At 38.7% G+C, this 17,538-nt stretch overlaps 1 protein-coding gene across 1 annotated transcript in view; it reads right to left on the reverse strand.

The window, feature by feature from the left end:
* The window catches only part of LOC106090645 (kinesin-associated protein 3), a 196,406-nt gene that overhangs the window by 10,871 nt on the left and 167,997 nt on the right, over nt 1-17,538 (reverse strand). The window contains exons 3-6 of the mRNA XM_059367753.1: nt 9,134-9,299; nt 4,286-4,543; nt 4,086-4,222; nt 3,825-4,010 (exon numbers count right to left, since the gene is read on the reverse strand). Coding sequence (XP_059223736.1) covers nt 3,825-4,010; nt 4,086-4,222; nt 4,286-4,543; nt 9,134-9,299 — 747 coding nt within the window. The remainder of the gene's footprint in view (nt 1-3,824; nt 4,011-4,085; nt 4,223-4,285; nt 4,544-9,133; nt 9,300-17,538) is intronic.

Consider the following 17,538-nt stretch of genomic DNA (forward strand, 5'->3'; position numbering starts at 1 on the left):
GAATACGAATCTGATACCCAAATCTGGGACCATGTATTTGGGGGGCCGCCTCTCACCAAAAACATCCCCCAAAAGGGACAAATTTACGACCATAGCAATATGGGGCTCAAATGAAAGGTCTTTGGGAGTACAGTACGAATCTGATATTAATATTCGGGAAAAGTGACTATGAGGCCACCCCACCCCCACAACACCACCTAACACCCGGTTTTGATATAGCTGCCATATAAACCGATCTTGGGTCTTGACTTCTTGAGCCTCTGGAGGTCGCAATTCTCATCCGATTGGACTGAAATTTTGCATGCGGTGTTTTGGTATCACTTTCAACAACTGCGCCAAGTATGGTTGAAATCGGGTAATAACCTGATATAGCTGCCATATAAACCGATCTGGGGTCTTGACTTCTTCAGCTTTCAGATGGCGCAATTCTCATTCGATTTTACTGAAATTTAGCACGACGTGTTTTATTATGACTTCCAATAACTGTGCTAAGTATGGCGCAAATCGGTTCATAACTTGATATAGCTGCCATATAAACTGATCTGGGCTCTTGATTTCTTCAGCTTTCAGAGGGCGCAATCCTCATGCTATTTTGCTGAAATTTTGCATGAAGTATTTTGTTACGACTTCCAATAATTTTGTTAAGAATGGCGCAAATCGGTACATAACCTGATATAGCTGCCATATAAACCGATCTGGGATCTTGACTTCCTGAACCACTAGAGGGCGCTATTCTCATGCGATTTGGCTGAAATTTAGCATGAAGTTGTTTGTTATGATTTTCAACAGCTGTGCCAAGTATGGATTAAATTGGTCTATAACCTGATATAGCTGCCATATAAACCGATCTTGGGTCTTGACTTCTTGAGCCTCTAGAGGGCGCAATTCTCATCCGATTTGGCTGAAATTTAGCATGAAGTTGTTTGTTATGATTTTCAACAGCTGTGCCAAGTATGGATCAAATTGGTCTATAACCTGATATAGCTGCCATATAAACCGATCTTGGGTCTTGACTTCTTGCGCCACTAGAGGGCGCAATTCTCATCCGATTTGGCTAAAATTTTACATTAAGTTGTTTGTTATGATTTTCAACAGCTGTGCCAAGTATGGATCAAATTGGTCTATAACCTGATATAGCTGCTATATAAACCGATCTTGGGTCTTGACTTCTTGAGCCTCTAGAGGGCGCAATTCTCATCCGATTTGGCTGAAATTTAGCATGAAGTTGTATGTTATGTTTTTCAACAGCTGTGCCACGTATGAATCAAATTGGTCTATAACCTGATATAGCTGCCATATAAACCGATCTGGGATCTTGACTTCCTGAACCACTAGAGGGCGCTATTCTCATGCGATTTGGCTGAAATTTACCATGAAGTTGTTTGTTATGATTTTCAACAGCTGTGCCAAGTATGGATTAAATTGGTCTATAACCTGATATAGCTGCCATATAAACCGATCTTGGGTCTTGACTTCTTGAGCCACTAGAGGGCGCAATTCTCATCCGATTTGGCTGAAATTTAGCATGAAGTTGTTTGTTATGATTTTCAACAGATGTGTCAAGTATGAATCAAATTGGTCTATAACCTGATATAGCTGCCATATAAACCGATCTGGGATCTTGACTTCTTGAACCACTAGAGGGCGCAATTCTTATCCGATTTGGCTGAAATTTAGCACGAAGTATTTTGTTATGACTCCCAAAAACTGTGCTAAGTATGGCGCAAATCGGTATATAACCTGATATAGCTGCCATATAAACCGATCTGGGGTCTTGACTTCTTCAGCTTTCAGAGGGCGCAATTCTCATTATTTTTCTGAAATTTTGCATGACGTGTTTTGTCATGACATCCAACAATTGTGCTATGTATGGTTGAAATCGGTTCATAACCTGATATAGCCGCCATATAAACCGATCTTGGGTCATGACTTTTTGAACCACTAGAGGGCGCAATTCTTGTCCGTTTTGGCTGAATTTTAGCATGAAGTATTTTGTTATGACTTCCAATAATTTTGTTAAGAATGGCGCAAATTGGTCTATAACCTGATATAGCTGCCATATAAACCGATCTTGGGTCTTGACTTCTTGAGCCACTGGAGGGCGCAATTCTCATCCGATTTGGCTGAAATTTAGCATGAAGTTGTTTGTTATGATTTTCAACAGTTGTGCCAAGTATGGATTAAATTGGTCTATAACCTGATATAGCTGCCACATAAACCGATCTGGGATCTTGACTTCCTGAACCACTAGAGGGCGCTATTCTCATGCGATTTGGCTGAAATTTAGCATGAAGTTGTTTGTTATGATTTTCAACAGCTGTGCCAAGTATGGATCAAATCGGTACATAACCTGATATAGCTGCCATATACACCGATCTGGAATCTTGACTTCTTGAGCCTCAAGAGGGCGCAGTTATTATCCGATTTTGCTGAAATTTTGTACAACGGCCTTCAACATACGTGTTCAATATTATCTGAATCGATCTTTAGCTTGATACAGTTCCCATATAAACCGATCATCCGATTTTGCTTCTTGAGCCTCTACAAGGCGCAATTCTTATCCGAATTGACTGAAATATTCTACAATGTTCAGCATTCAATTCATTCATGGTCCGAATCGGACTATAACTTGATATAGCTCCAATAGCATAACAGTTCTTATTCATTATTCTTTGTTTGCCTAAAAAGAGATACCGCGCAAAGAACTCGACAAATGCGATCCATGGTGGAGGGTATATAAGATTCGCCCCAGCCGAACTTAACACGCTCTTGCAAATTGCAAATTTTGCCCATGAACATTCCAAAAAGAAACAGGAGCAAACTTCTCACATATCAATGAGTGCAATCCGATTCTATTAGGTTGCCCAAAAAGTAATTGCGGATTTGTCATATAGTCGGCGTTGACAAATTTTTTTACAGCTTGTGACTCTGTAAATGCATTCTTTCTTCTGTCAGTTATCAGCTGTTACTTTTAGCTTGCTTTAGAAAAAAAGTGTAAAAAAGGATATTTGATTAAAGTTCATTCTAAGTTTGTCTATAACCTGATAAAAATGCGTTTACTTTCTTTTAAAAAAATCCGCAATTACTTCTTGGGCAATCCAATAGTTTAAGCTCAATGATAAGGGGCCTACTTTTTATAGCCGAGTCCGAACGGCGTGACGCAGTGCGACACCTCTTGATAGGGAAAATTTATACATGGCATAGTACCTCATAAATTTTGCCAGTATTATGATGGGAACTCCACCGCTGAAAATTTTTTCTGATGGTCTCGCCAGGATTCGAACCCAGGCGTTCAGCGCCATAGGCGGACATGCTAACTCCTACGTTACGGTGGCCTGCGAGCATGCTCTTACTAGCACGCTTTTACAAGCATGCTCTTACTAGCACGCTCCTACTAGCAGGCTCTTTCTAGCACGCTCTTACTAGCACGCTCTTACTAGCACGCTCTTACTAGCACGCTCTTACTAGCACGCTCTTACTAGCACGCTCTTGCTAGCACGCTCTTACTAGCACGCTCTTACTAGCACGCTCTTACTAGCACGCTCTTACTAGCACGCTCTTACTAGCACGCTCTTACTAGCAAGCTCTTACTAGCTCGCTATTACTAGCACGCTCTTACTAGCACGCTCTTACTGGCACGCTCTTACTAGCACGCTCTTACTAGCACGCTCTTACTGGCATGCTCTTACTAGCACGCTCTTACTAGCACGCTCTTACTAGCAAGCTCTTACTAGCTCGCTATTACTAGCACGCTCTTACTGGCACGCTCTTACTAGCACGCTTTTACTTGTTTTTATTTTAGTAATTTCTGTGTTACATTTTACCTCTTTTGGTTTCTCCTCATTCATGAGATCTAGGAAATCATCTGTGCTGGTGTTCAGTTTCTCTTTGCTGGCTTTGGCTGAAAGAGGTGCTGAACCGCCGGGATTTTTGCGTAAATCCAATTCGTTACGCATACTTTCGTAACGTCGCAGCTCGTAATCCATTACGTCCATGCATAATGAACCGATCTGTAAGAAAAATAAAAAAAAAATTAAATCAATGATTTTTGTCTACTTCTTAGGCAGAAAAAATTGAAGTCTTACCTTATATTGGACTATAACCGAATGGAATTTCGTATAGGTTGAGAAGCAAAAGAATATATAAATAATATTTGTGGATAGATCTAAACTTTTGCGCCAATCTTCGCGTAAAACACGGGATAAAGCACTCAAACAAGCCTCTGTAAAATTTAAAAATATGGAATTTAAATTGTTTTTTGTTTAGGCAAGCTTCGTTATATTACCATTCTTTTCTAGTTCTTCCAAATTGTCGGGATTCCTAGCCACCTGCAGTATCATGGCTGATCCTCGTATACGTTCACTGAGATCTTCATATAACAGTTCCACATATTCGTCTATGTGATTGATGGAGACATCTGATGAATCGGATGATTTCGAATTGGTCGAGGATGACATGCTGGTGCTCATTGTTGTGTGCGGTCGCACTGTGGTCCGATGTGAAGCTATTGCCGAACGGGGACCCTTGTTATTGTCATGTGTATCTATCAATAGAAGAATGCAAAAATATCAATTATTAGGTCATCTTTAATGTTATGATGAAGTTGAGGATGTTATGCATGTACATAAATATAAATAAATGGCTCTGAATAGGTTTTACCATGGCAAAACCCAAGCATGAGGCATCCCTTGATTATTCAATACTCATAAGAGTCTAAACACAATCAAAGAGTCAAGCGTCATTTTATATAGAGGTCTCTTCTAATGCCGTTGGCGCTGGCGTCAGAGGTTTAGACTATAACATTGTGAAACTAAATTTGATGTTTTCTCGACAATTACCACATGATCGGGGTAAATTATGAAAGAGATGTTAAAAGTATTGGTTGTCCAAAAAGTAATTGCGGATTTTTCATATAGTCGGCGTTGACAAATTTTTTCACAGCTTGTGACTCTGTAATTGCATTCTTTCTTCTGTCAGTTATCAGCTGTTACTTTTAGCTTACTTTAGAAAAAAAGTGTAAAACAATAAAAATTAAAATATTAAAAATGCATTTACTTTCTTTTAAAAAATCCGCAATTACTTTTTGGGCAACCCAATACCCTATTTTACGAGAAAGATGTATAACATACATTTGGTTCAAATTAGTCTTTGGGTTCGTCGACTGGACTTAGATCGGCATAAAAATGTCACCTTGTGAAATGTCCATTTATATAGTCATGAAATCTGGAAATGGAAAAATGTCAAAAAATTGCAAATTATTGCCCATGAACATTCCACTAAGGAACAGGGGCAAACTTCTCACATATCAATGAGTGCAGTCCGATTCAAATCTGATGCAGTCCGATTCAAGTCTGATGGTCTCGCCAGGATTCGAACCCAGGCGTTCAGCGTCATATTCGGACTTGCTAACCTCTGCGCTACGGTGGCCTCCTAGAAAAATGTCACCTTATTGAATTTCCACCTTTTTTATACCCACCACCGTAGGATAGGGGGTATATTCATTTTGTCATTCCGTTTGCAACACATCGAAATATCAATTTCCGACGATACAAAGAATATATATTTCGGATCGTCGTAAAATTTTAAGACGATTTAACGATGTCCGTGTGTCTCTCCGTCTGTCCGTTTGCCCGTCCGTCTGTTGGAATCACTCTAGAGCCTTCAACAATTGAGATATTGAGCTGAAATTTGGCACAGATACGTCGTTTTGATGCACGCTGGTTAAGTTTTTGAACAGGTCAAATTGGACCATATTTGGATATAGCTGCTATATAGACCGATTTTCCGATAAAGGGTCTAGTGCCAATAAAAACTTTATTTTTCATCCAATTTTGCTGAAATTTGAAACAGTGAGTAGTTTAAGTCTTCCCGACAACTAACCCAAATATGGTTCAGATCGGATTATATTTAGATATAGCCACCATATACACCGATTTCCCGATAAAGGGTCTGAAGCCCATAAAAGCTTTATTTATTACCCGTTATCGCTGAAATGTAAAACAGTGGGTTACTTTAAGCCTCCCGACATCTGACCTAAATATGGTACAGATCGGTCCATATTTAGAAACAGCTGTCATATAGACCGATCTGTCGATAAAGGGTCTGAAGCCCATAAACGCTTTATTTATTACCCGTTATCGCTGAAATGTAAAACAGTGGGTTATTTCAAGCCTCCCGACATCTGACGTAAATATGGTTCAGATTGGACTATATTTAGATATGGCCGCCATATAGACCGATTTCCCGATAAAGGGTCTGAAGTCCAAAGAAGCTTTATTTTTTATTCAATTTCGCTGAAATTTGTAATAGTGGGCAGTTATAAGTCTTCAAACATCCGACCTAAATATGGATTAGATCGGTCCATATTTGGATATAGCTGCCATATAGACCGATCTGCCGATAAAGGGTCTGAAGCTCATAAAAGCTTTATTTATTATCCGATTTCGCTGAAATGTAAAACAGTGGGTTATTTCAAGCCTCCCGACATCTGACCCAAATATGGTAAAGATCGGACTATATTTAGATATAGCTGCCATATGAACTGATCTCCCGATAAAGGGTCTGAAGTCCAAAGAAGCTTTATTTTTTATTCAATTTCGCTGAAATTTGTAATAGTGGGCAGTTATAAGTCTTCAAACATCCGACCTAAATGTGGTTCAGATCGGACTATATTTAGATATAGCTACCATATAGACCGATCTGCCGATAAGGGGACTGAAGCCCATAAAAGCTTTATTTATTACCCGATTTCGCTGAAATTTGGAATAGTGGGCAGTTATAAGCCTTCCAACATCCAACCTAAATATGGAATAGATCGGTCCATATTTAGATATAGCTGCCATGCAGACCGATCTCCCGATAAAGGGTCTGAAACCCATAAAAACTTTATTATTCCCCGGTTTCGCTCAAATTTTAATCAGAGAGTTGTTTTTAGCCTCCCGACATCCGGCCCAAATATGGTTCAGATCGGACGATATTTGGATATAGCTTCCATATAGACCGATCTGCGGATTAAGGGTCTGAAGCCAATTAAAGCTTTATTTATTACCCGATTTCGCTGAAATTAAAAACAGTGAGTTTTTCTGAGCCTTACGACATTCGACCATAATATGGTTCAGATCGGTTTATAATTGGATATATCTGGCAAAAAGACCAATATACATTTAATACATTTAAAAGAACGCTCAATGTCCGTGCCGAATTTGGATGCTTAAGTTATTCTTTCTGCAAAATTTCTTAAAAATCCGTTTAAAGCTGAGCACTTTCGGGCAATATTTCTCAAAATCGGACCAACATATATATAGGGGAGCTATTCCTAAATCTGAACCGATTTCGAGCAAACTTCTTAGATACTGTGGCAGTCGCCGAGGAAAGCGTTTTGCAAAAATTTGGCAAGATGGGTCAATGAATGCGCTTGCTGTGACTCCAGAAGTTAAAATCGGGCGATTTACATATATGGCAGCTATATCTAAATCTAAACCGATTTCCATGAAATTCACCAGTGACATTGAGAGCCAAGAGAAAATCCCTCCTGGCAAATTTCGACAGAATCGGTTAACAAATGACCATTTTAATGCAATATTACTGCAAATCGGACGAATATATATATGGGAGCTATATCCAAATCTGAACCGATTTCTATGACATTCACTAGTTACATCGAGAGTCATAAGAAAATCGTTGCTGCCAAATTTCCAAAGAATCGGTTAACAAATGAGCACTTTATTGCAATATTTTTCAAAATCGGCCAATTATATATATGTGAGCTATATCTAAATCCGAACCGATGTCGAGCAAACTTCTTAGATATTGTGGTCATCGTCGAGGAAAGCGTTGTACAAAATTTTGGCAAGATTGGTCAATAAATGCCCTTGCAGTGGCTCTAGAAGTGAAAATCGGGCGATATACATATATGGCAGCTATATATAAATCTGATCCGATTTCCATGAAATTCACCAGTATTGTCGAGAGTCGAGAGGAAATCCTTACTGCCGAATTTCGAGAGAATCGGTTAACAAATGAGCACTTTATTGCTATATTTTTCAAAATCGGCCAAATATATATATGGGGGCTATATCCAAATCTGAACCGATGTCGAGCAAACTTCTTAGATATTGTAGGGGTCGTCGAGGAAAGCATTGTGTAAAATTTTGGTTTGATTGGTCAATAAATGCGCTTGCAGTGGGTCTAGAAGTAAAAATCGGGCGATATACACATATGGCAGCTATATCTAAATCTGAACCGATTTCTATGAAATTCACCTGTAATGACGAGAGTCTAGAGAAAATCCTTACTGCCGACTTTCGAGAGAATCGGTTAACAAATGAACTCTTTATTGCAATATTTTTCAAAATCGGCAAAATATATATATGGGAGCTATATCCAAATCTAAACCGATGTCGAGCAAACTTCTTAGATATTGTAGGGGTCGTCGAGGAAAGCATTGTGTAAAATTTTGGTTTGATTGGTCAATAAATGCGCTTGCAGTGGCTCTAGAAGTGAAAATCGGGCGATATATATATGGCAGCTATATCCAAATCTGAACCAATTTCTATGAAATTCACCTGTAATGACGAGAGTCATAAAAAAATCCTTCCTGCTAAATTTCGAGAGAATCGGTTAACAAATGACCATTTTATTGCAGTATTACGGCAAATCGGACGAAAATATATATGGGAGCTATATCTTAATCTGACCCGCTTTGGATCACACTTTACAGATATTGTGGATGTCATCAAGGAAAGCGTTGTACAAAATTTTGAACCGATTTTTTTCGAATTTCAATAGGCATCGTTTCTAGGCCGAAAAACATGTCCATGCCAAATTTGAAGACGATCGAATGAAAATTGCGACCTGTAGTTTGTACACAAATTAACATGGGCAGACGGACGGACAGACAGACGGACGGACAGACAGCCGGACGGACAGACAGACGGACGGACAGCCAGACGGACGGACAGATAGACAGACGGACATAGTTAAATCGAATCAGAAAGTGATTTTGAGTCGATCGGTGTACTTATCAATGGGTCTATCTCTCTTCCTTTTGGGTGTTACAAACAATTTCGTCATGGAAATCAATCACTCAAAGTGTCATTGATTTTCCATTTTCTCAGCTTCATCCAATACTCACCCACTCCGACATTATCCTTGCGATTCTTCAAATAGAATATAATCTGCTCAACATCGGCTAACTGGGATTTATGAATTAAATCACATTTGTCCACAACTTCGCGTGCTAAGGCAGCGGGATCCGTTTTAGCACTAAGCGAGCGCAGTCTGATGATTTTCTGACAATTCTGAAATTAAAGCCAAACAAAACAAATACCATATTAGAATATTTTATTTAAAAAAACCATGATGGAAGAAAAAAATCGATATAAGGAAAGAGTAAAAAAAAAAACTCATAAATATTTTTTTTTTATTTACTTTGTGTGGACATGCAAATGTGACTCGAACTGTTTGTGGTGTACCTACCTACTATACGCTAAAAGGCATTTTCAAAGGTCAAGACCAGACTAGGCCATAATAAATCGAGAATGACGAGAAATAATTGCGACACGCTCCCACCGCTCTAAAAGTATGAACACATACTGACCTGAGTGGGAATTGCCACAATAGGATTTGGAAGGCGAAGGCCATTTCAAGTTAAGAAGGGAGCAAAAAAAAAAAATAAATACATTTAATTTGTTACATGCGTTTTAACTAACGTGGCTTTGACATTGGTGGGTCATTTCCATACACCAACCTGGAAGTGAGTTAATAATATATGACAACACATTCATTATTTCCATATATGGGTCATTTCAACATAAAACTGAAATTGAGTGAAAGGAAACACAATTGAAGGTTTCATGGCTGTAAACAGCAAAATTTAATAAACAAAAGTTGTTCGTGGCAAACTGGATTTCCATAGGAAACCGCGAGGAAATTTAATTTTCATAAACGACATAAAAAAATTCACAAAGCCACATGGCTGTCACCCGATCAAAACTCGAGAAACCAAATTGATCACGTTGTGATAGATGGAAGGCATTCATCCAGCGTGTTAGATGTACGATCGGATCATTACTTTGTTGCAGCAAAGGTTCGCACCCGTTTGAACATGGCGAGGAGAGTACGATCTGACACTGCCCGGAAGCTGGACATTGAAAAGCTGCAAACACAACAAATGGCAGCGGCATACTCCACTCGACTGACCCAACTGCTTGATGAAAGCACTCCTTGTTCCGATGATATAAAGGCGCAGTGGCAAACTATTGCCCACTCTATGGAAAATGCCGCGAAATCTGTACTTGGGTGCCGGAAGCCTCCTTCAAGAAACCCATGGTACAACCAAGAGTGTCGAGATGCTACTGAAAGCCAAGAATGCGGCATATAAAGCAACCCTACAATCAGTAGCAACGCGCCAGATGAAGGAGAGGTATCGGGAGAAAGGAGAGAGGAGAAACGTCTATTCCTCAAAAAAGGAAATGAAAAGACGTGGGTGCGTGAGCGAATTGAGATGTACAGAAGTCAGAATGAAGTGCGGAAATTCTACCAAAGAATTAAACATCAAACCAATGGCTATGGTGCAGGCACATCCTCCTGCAGAGACAAAGAAGGAAATCTGATAACTGACACAGATAAGAACATTTTACCCAACTGCTAGTGTCCGATGTTGGCGGCGAAGAGAATACCGCAGTACCAATCCCTGATGATCGTATAGAATGTTTACCTCCTAGTCTGAATGAGGTGCAAGTAGCAGTGACCCGACTAAAGAACAACAAGGCAGCAGGAGCCGACGGGTTACCCGCTGAACTATTTAAGACCGGAGGCGACACGCTGATAAGGCATATGCATCAGCTTATCTGAGCAATCTGGTTACAAGAACGCTTACCAGATGATGGGAACCTCAGCATACTATGTCCCGTAGACAAGAAAAGAGACAAGACGGAATGTGGGGAATAAGTCTTCTCCCCATCGCATACAAGAGACTCTCGAGCGTACTGTGTGAAAGATTAAAACCTAAAGTCAATGAGATAATTGGGCCCTATCAATGCGGCATTAGACCAGGTAAATCCACCCTGGACCAGATATTCACACTGCGCCAAACCCTGGCCGACCCGAGAAGGACAAATCAATACCTACCATCTCTTTGTTGGCTGCCGCCTTCGATACTCCTTTACGTTCAAAGGTATTTCAAGCCATGCCTGCAAAAAGACTCTGCTGGATGACTCTTGCTGATACGCGTTCCTCAGTAAGAATAGGAAAGAATCTCTCCGAACCATTTAATATCAAACGAGGTTTTAGACAAGAAGACAGCCTAACGTGTGATCTCTTTAATATCCTGCTGGAGAAGATTATACGAGATGCAGGTGTGAATAGATATGGCACACTAATCACAAGAGAACACAGGCTACTCGCCTATGACGACGATATCGACATCATAGGTTGGTCACCGGAAGTAATAACTGCAGTCTTTGAAAGAAATCGAAAGAGAGTCAGTGAAAATGGGTCTGGCAGCAAATGGAGATAAGACGAACGAAATGGATGGTTTCAACTCCCACAAAAGCCTTGCACAATGGAGCTGTTAAAGAAAATGGAGAAAGTTGGGAACCACAATTTTGAGATATTCAGCTACTTTATCTACCTCGGCATCGCCGTAACCGAAACGAATGACACCAGTTTTGAGATAAAACGATTAGCTACTAGTCCTATGTGTCCCGTTATGATACCAATAACTATACTGACCTCCTGCTTACTTCCTTTCAGAAATAGCCTCACAATCCGTATTTTCGTATAGGATTTTCATTGTGCTGCCGACAGTTTCGCTGTTCCACAGTGTTACATACGCGTTCGGTGCCCACGATCTTAACTCGAACTGCGTTTACTGACGGCAGTCCTTCGGTCTTCACTGCCAATTCGTCTGCTTTTTCATTCGCCCTTACTCCGCTATGGTCCGGCAACCAAACGATACGTATCGTGCCATCCTAAGAGATGGCGTTAATCTCATTCTTATCCTCCAAGACTGTTCGTACCCAACACTCTTAACTCGAACTGCGTTTACTGACGGCAGTCCTTTGGTCTTCACTGCCAATTCGTCTGCTTTTTCATTCGCCCTTACTCCGCTATGGTCCGGCAACCAAACGATACGTATCGTGCCATCCTAAGTGAAGTCGTTAATCTCATTCTTATCCTCCAAGACTGTTCGTAGCCCACGATCTTAACTCGAACTGCGTTTACTGACGGCAGTCCTTCTGTCTTCACTGCCAATTCGTCTGCTTTTTCATTCGCCCTTACTCCGCTATGGTCCGGCAACCAAATGATGCGTATTGTGCCATCCTAAGAGATGGCGTTAATCTCATTCTTATCCACCAAGACTATTCGTGACCCTATCGTCCTGGTTGTTATTGCCCTCATAACCAGTTTACTGTCCATAAACATGTCTACACTCGACGTCCTAGCGTTAAATCCACATCACGCATTCCGTGATCGCCCGCATCTCCTCCTGCAGGACTGTATTTTGGTCAGGCAGTCTAAAACAGACCTCAGTCCCTGGGTTCTCAATGTAAACCTCCAGGGCCACTCCGTCCTTTAGCTTTGATCTATCTGTGTAGCATGATCTTCCTGATGGCAATATCAGGCTTCCACCAAGACTGTGTCGCTGGCAGCAGTGCCTCGCACTCTAACACAAGTGTCGTCTCAGGTATCCGATCGAAAAACCTTTTCCATTCCTTCCATGTTTCCCCTGGACTCCTCGGTTATACCGCAATAATATGAGCTGCTCCTATCCTCAATCCATTCTCCAATCGCCTTAAGTCTCATAGCCCCAAGGGCTGCCTCGCACCTTATCTGTATGTCCATGGGTTAGATATCTAGAATAGTCTCCAGTGCCGTAGTGGGCGTGATCCTCATCACTCCGGCTATGAGAAGACAACAGGTTCTCTGAACCTGGCCACAGATTGTGAAGGTTTGTTTGGAAGGAAACATAGGCTATATAAATTTTTTGATATCGGAAGGGGGGCGGACGCTCCCCCTTACCTCAAAAACAAAAGTGGACCGATCGGGACAATATGAGCCTCAAATGAAAGGTATTCAGGAGTAGAGTAGAAATTTTATATTAAAAACTGGGTCCAAGTAACTGGGGGGGGGGGGGACAGCCCCAACCCCAAAACCCCCTAAAATAGGTTTTTTGCACGATCATGACAATATGGGATTAAAATGAAAGGTATTCGGGAATAGATTGCCAATATGGTCAGGAAGAAGAAATAGGCTTTATAATTTGTGGATTCCGGAAGGGGGCGGACCCTCCCCCGTTACCCAAAGACACCACTCAAAATGGAAAGTGGACTGATCGGAACAATATGAGCATCAAATGAAAGGTATTGGAATATGGAATACGAATATGGTATTAAAATTTGAGTCTAAGTACCCATCGGGCCGCCTCAACCCCAAAATTCCCCCAAACAGACATATTGGACGTTCATGTCAATATGGGCCTCAAATGAAAGGTATTCGGCCGTAGATTACGAATCTGGCATACAAAATCACATCGAAGTATAGGGGGTCACCCAACCCCCTGAAAACGCCTTAAATGGGCATATGACCCACCATGACTATATGGGACTCGGTTTTTTAAAATTGTCACTTAAAATTCTCATAATTTTTAGATATCGGATGGGGGCGGGGTCCCTCCCCCTTACCTCAACAACGCCATCCAAAATCAAAAGGCACAATATGGATATCAAATGATAGGTATTGAAGACTACAAAACGAAAATCGTATTAAAATTTGGGTCCAAGTATCCAGCGTGCCTCCCCGACCCAAAAACTCCTCTAAACAGATATATTCGGCGTTCATGTCAATATGGGCCTCAGATGAAAAGTATTCGCAAGTAGATTACAAATATGGCATACAAAATTAGGTCCAAGCAATGGGAGCTCGCTCCACCCCCAACTACCCCCAAATGGGCATATTAGCCGACCATGCCTATATGGAACTCAAATGAAAGGTATTTGGGAGTAGATTACGAATATGACATTAAAATTTGTGTTCAAGTCTAGGTGGCGCTTTGCTTTCCAAAAATACGTCAAATTGGTTGATTGACCCATTATGACAATATGGGACTCAAATGAAAGGCATTTGAGAGTAGAAAACGAATTTAATATCCAATTTTAAAGCCTAGTGTTTGCGGGTACGCCCTAAAGCGCCCCCTAAACTGAACTTCAATTCCGATTATGGCAATGTGGAGCTCAAATTAAAGGTATTTGGGAGTAAAGAACGAATTTGATATCTATTTTCAGGGCAAAGTGAAGGGGGCCCCCTCGGCCCCAAAAAACCCTCCAAACATTTCATATTTACTGACCATGGGGCTCAAATGGATTTGGGAGTGCAGCGCGAATTTTATATCCATATCGAAATGTCTGAGTGCCATCCCTCCCCTAAAAATCTCGGAGATTGGTAATGAGATTCGTTCGAAATTTTGAAGGGCAACTTATCTTCCTAAAAAAACCCCAAGTGGATATGGGTGTGAACTAGGTCTCCAATCAAACTTTTTTGAGAGTAGAATATAAATTTTGCACCAAAATTTAGTTGAATTTAGTTGACACTGGAAGGAGCTATGGATCTTTGAAAATTTTGAATCCAATGTGGTTCTCTTACGAAATGATTTTGAAACAAAATAACTAATGTGGATCTGAGAAGAAGTCACAGATATGAAGGTTTTTGTGTTCAACTATTTCTACAAAACAAATTTACAAAGCAGCTAAGCCCATCGGTTCAGCTGGTTTTCTTTAAATATTAGCAAACTAATCTTGGCTAGTTAATCCCCAGTGCAATGTCCCTTAATTATAATACAATGAATTCGATTGATGACAGGCAATGGGAACTCCTAGTACAGTAATCATACAATGCCCTAAAAGGCCAATCGCCTCTGCGGAAGTACACTCTCCAATCGAAGGTTCTTCTGCGCAATGTATGCATATGGTTTATTTGCTTTGTTCTTTGCTTTTTTTCATCGGCATTAGTATATCATTAAACAAATATCAATTTGCGTACTAAATTGTCGCCTAATTGAAGGGTGGTGGCAAGTATTTGGACATATTGATTTTCGTGTGTCGCCATCACATTGTCATTAGTCTTGTGAATGTGAACCTTCTCTGTGCTTCTTGTATTTTATTTATTGCCCAACTAGGGGCATTTTTCTTGGGCTGCTTTTGATATACGAGTGCGGCTTTATACCTTGACCCAGTCAACGCCATACATTGCAAGAGATTAGTCTGTTCGGCCAACCTTAGAATACGATTTCTGTGCGGCTGGGGCTTTAGTGTAGCTATAAATAAAAATGATGGCAAAGTTGGCCCCTTGTAAATGGCCCGTAATGGAAATGGTGTTGTACTTACATTCTCACTCGTATATGAATATAATAATAAATAAGTCCGGGTAATATTGAATGTCATTGCGCTCAGTGTTGGCCCATTGATTTGGTGTGGTTATTGGAAAGGAAAGTACAACAGTGAAGTGTCCTTGCAAGGACACAGTGTGTTGTGAGTAATGCTTCGAAAATAATCATCCATAAATAACCTTGTACAGAGCTGGAAGTTCAGCAGGAGGGGAATCTTAAAACCTTACAGGAACAACAGGTAGGTATTAAAATTAGAAACATAATTATGGTGATAACAACAGCATATAATCCAACATAAAATATATCAAAAATCCATTTTCTTTACTTAACTAATTCGATATTAGATTGAAAAAAAAGTGGCATATTTAAAAATCCCTGTTAAGGCATTTTCCAAATATCACTCATTTAGGCCCCCTCTAATGTTAGAATATTTAAGCTTAAATATAATCATTACTATGAGGTTGTGAAATAGGTTTGCTCCACATCCATCCATGATTGGGTTCTCTTTCCCCCCTCCTCACTAATTTGAAAAGTTCCTCGTTTTGTTCAACAAATCCCATTAAATACCATTTAAGAGCAACATTTTATGAAATAGATTCAAATCTTGCCATTTGTTATTATCTGAAAAATCCTATTTTCCCATTTTGCTTGCATTTGTGCGCTGGCGGGGAAAATGTATCCCATGAAAAAACCCCTAATGGACTTTGGAAAATATCCTTTTAACTTTGTTGTTAAGTTTCTATAACGACGGCCAGTTGTTGTTGTTAATGGTAATAACAACAACAGCCTTAGCTAAGAGAGACAAAACAAAGCAATAAAATAACAACAATAACGTTTAACGGTACGTATATGGTAATCGACTAAAAAGTCATTGGCTTTTTAAGGCATGCAAGGCAAGCACAAAACAGAAACAAAATCCAGGCAATGCCAGAGGGTACTCTCTAAGCCGGGAGTTGGTGTAAACGACAAAAGAATTAAAACGTAAAGATATCATTACGACCATTTTTACACCATTTGCGTAGAACGACGAGTATAAACAACAACAAAAACATCAAAGACATCAAGAGTCTTGTAAAAAGCGGAATAGAACAACTTAAAGTCTTATAAACTTAATACGGATATAACACCAAACAGCACTCTCAACTCCGCAGCAAGATGACAGACAAAAGACCTACAAATACATGTGTACTAATGCAGAACGTAAGCAAGCATGTATGTGAATGCATTAAACGACAATACACAGCATATCAATGGCAATGATAACAACAATAACAACAACAATGTTTTGATCTGCGAAAGGGCTTTTCAGATCGAAACTTACACCATCGGCAGTCGTATTGTGATGGGTGGTGAGAGGGATAGAGCAACAAGCTTACATACGTAGAAACACATGCAAGTCACGTAGGGCATTTGTGTCGTGCACTCTATGCAATGGAGGGTTGCCATCTATTGGCAAACACAGTTATAAAATAATATAAAATAAAATAAAATAATATAAAATAATATAAAATAAAGTAAAATGAAATAAAAATAAAATAAAATAAAATAAAATAAAATAAAATAAAATAAAATAAAATAAAATAAAATAAAATAAAATAAAATAAAATAAAATAAAATAAAATAAAATAAAATAAAATAAAATAAAATAAAATAAAATAAAATAAAATAAAATAAAATAATATAAAATAAAAAAATATAAAATAATATAAAAATAAAATATAATAAAATAAAATAAAAAAATATGAAATAAAATAAAAAAATGAAACAAAATAAATTCAAATAAAATAAAATAAAATAAAAAAAGTAAAATAAAATAAAAAAAGGAAATAAAATAAAATAAAATAAAATAAAATAAAATAAAATAAAATAAAATGAAATAAAATAAAATAAAATAAAATAAAATAAAATAAAATAAAATAAAATAAAATAAAATAAAATAAAATAAAATAAAATAAAATAAAATAAAATAAAATAAAATAAAATAAAATAAAATAAAATAAAATAAAACTAAAATAAAATAAAATAAAATAAAATAAAATAAAATAAAATAAAATAAAATAAAATAAAATAAAATAAAATAAAATAAAATAAAATAAAATAAAATAAAATAGAATAAAAAAATATTAAATAAAATAAAATAAAATAAAATAAAA

The sequence above is a fragment of the Stomoxys calcitrans genome, chromosome 4 (assembly GCF_963082655.1).
Source record: "Stomoxys calcitrans chromosome 4, idStoCalc2.1, whole genome shotgun sequence".
NCBI classification, from domain to species: Eukaryota; Metazoa; Arthropoda; class Insecta; order Diptera; family Muscidae; genus Stomoxys; species Stomoxys calcitrans.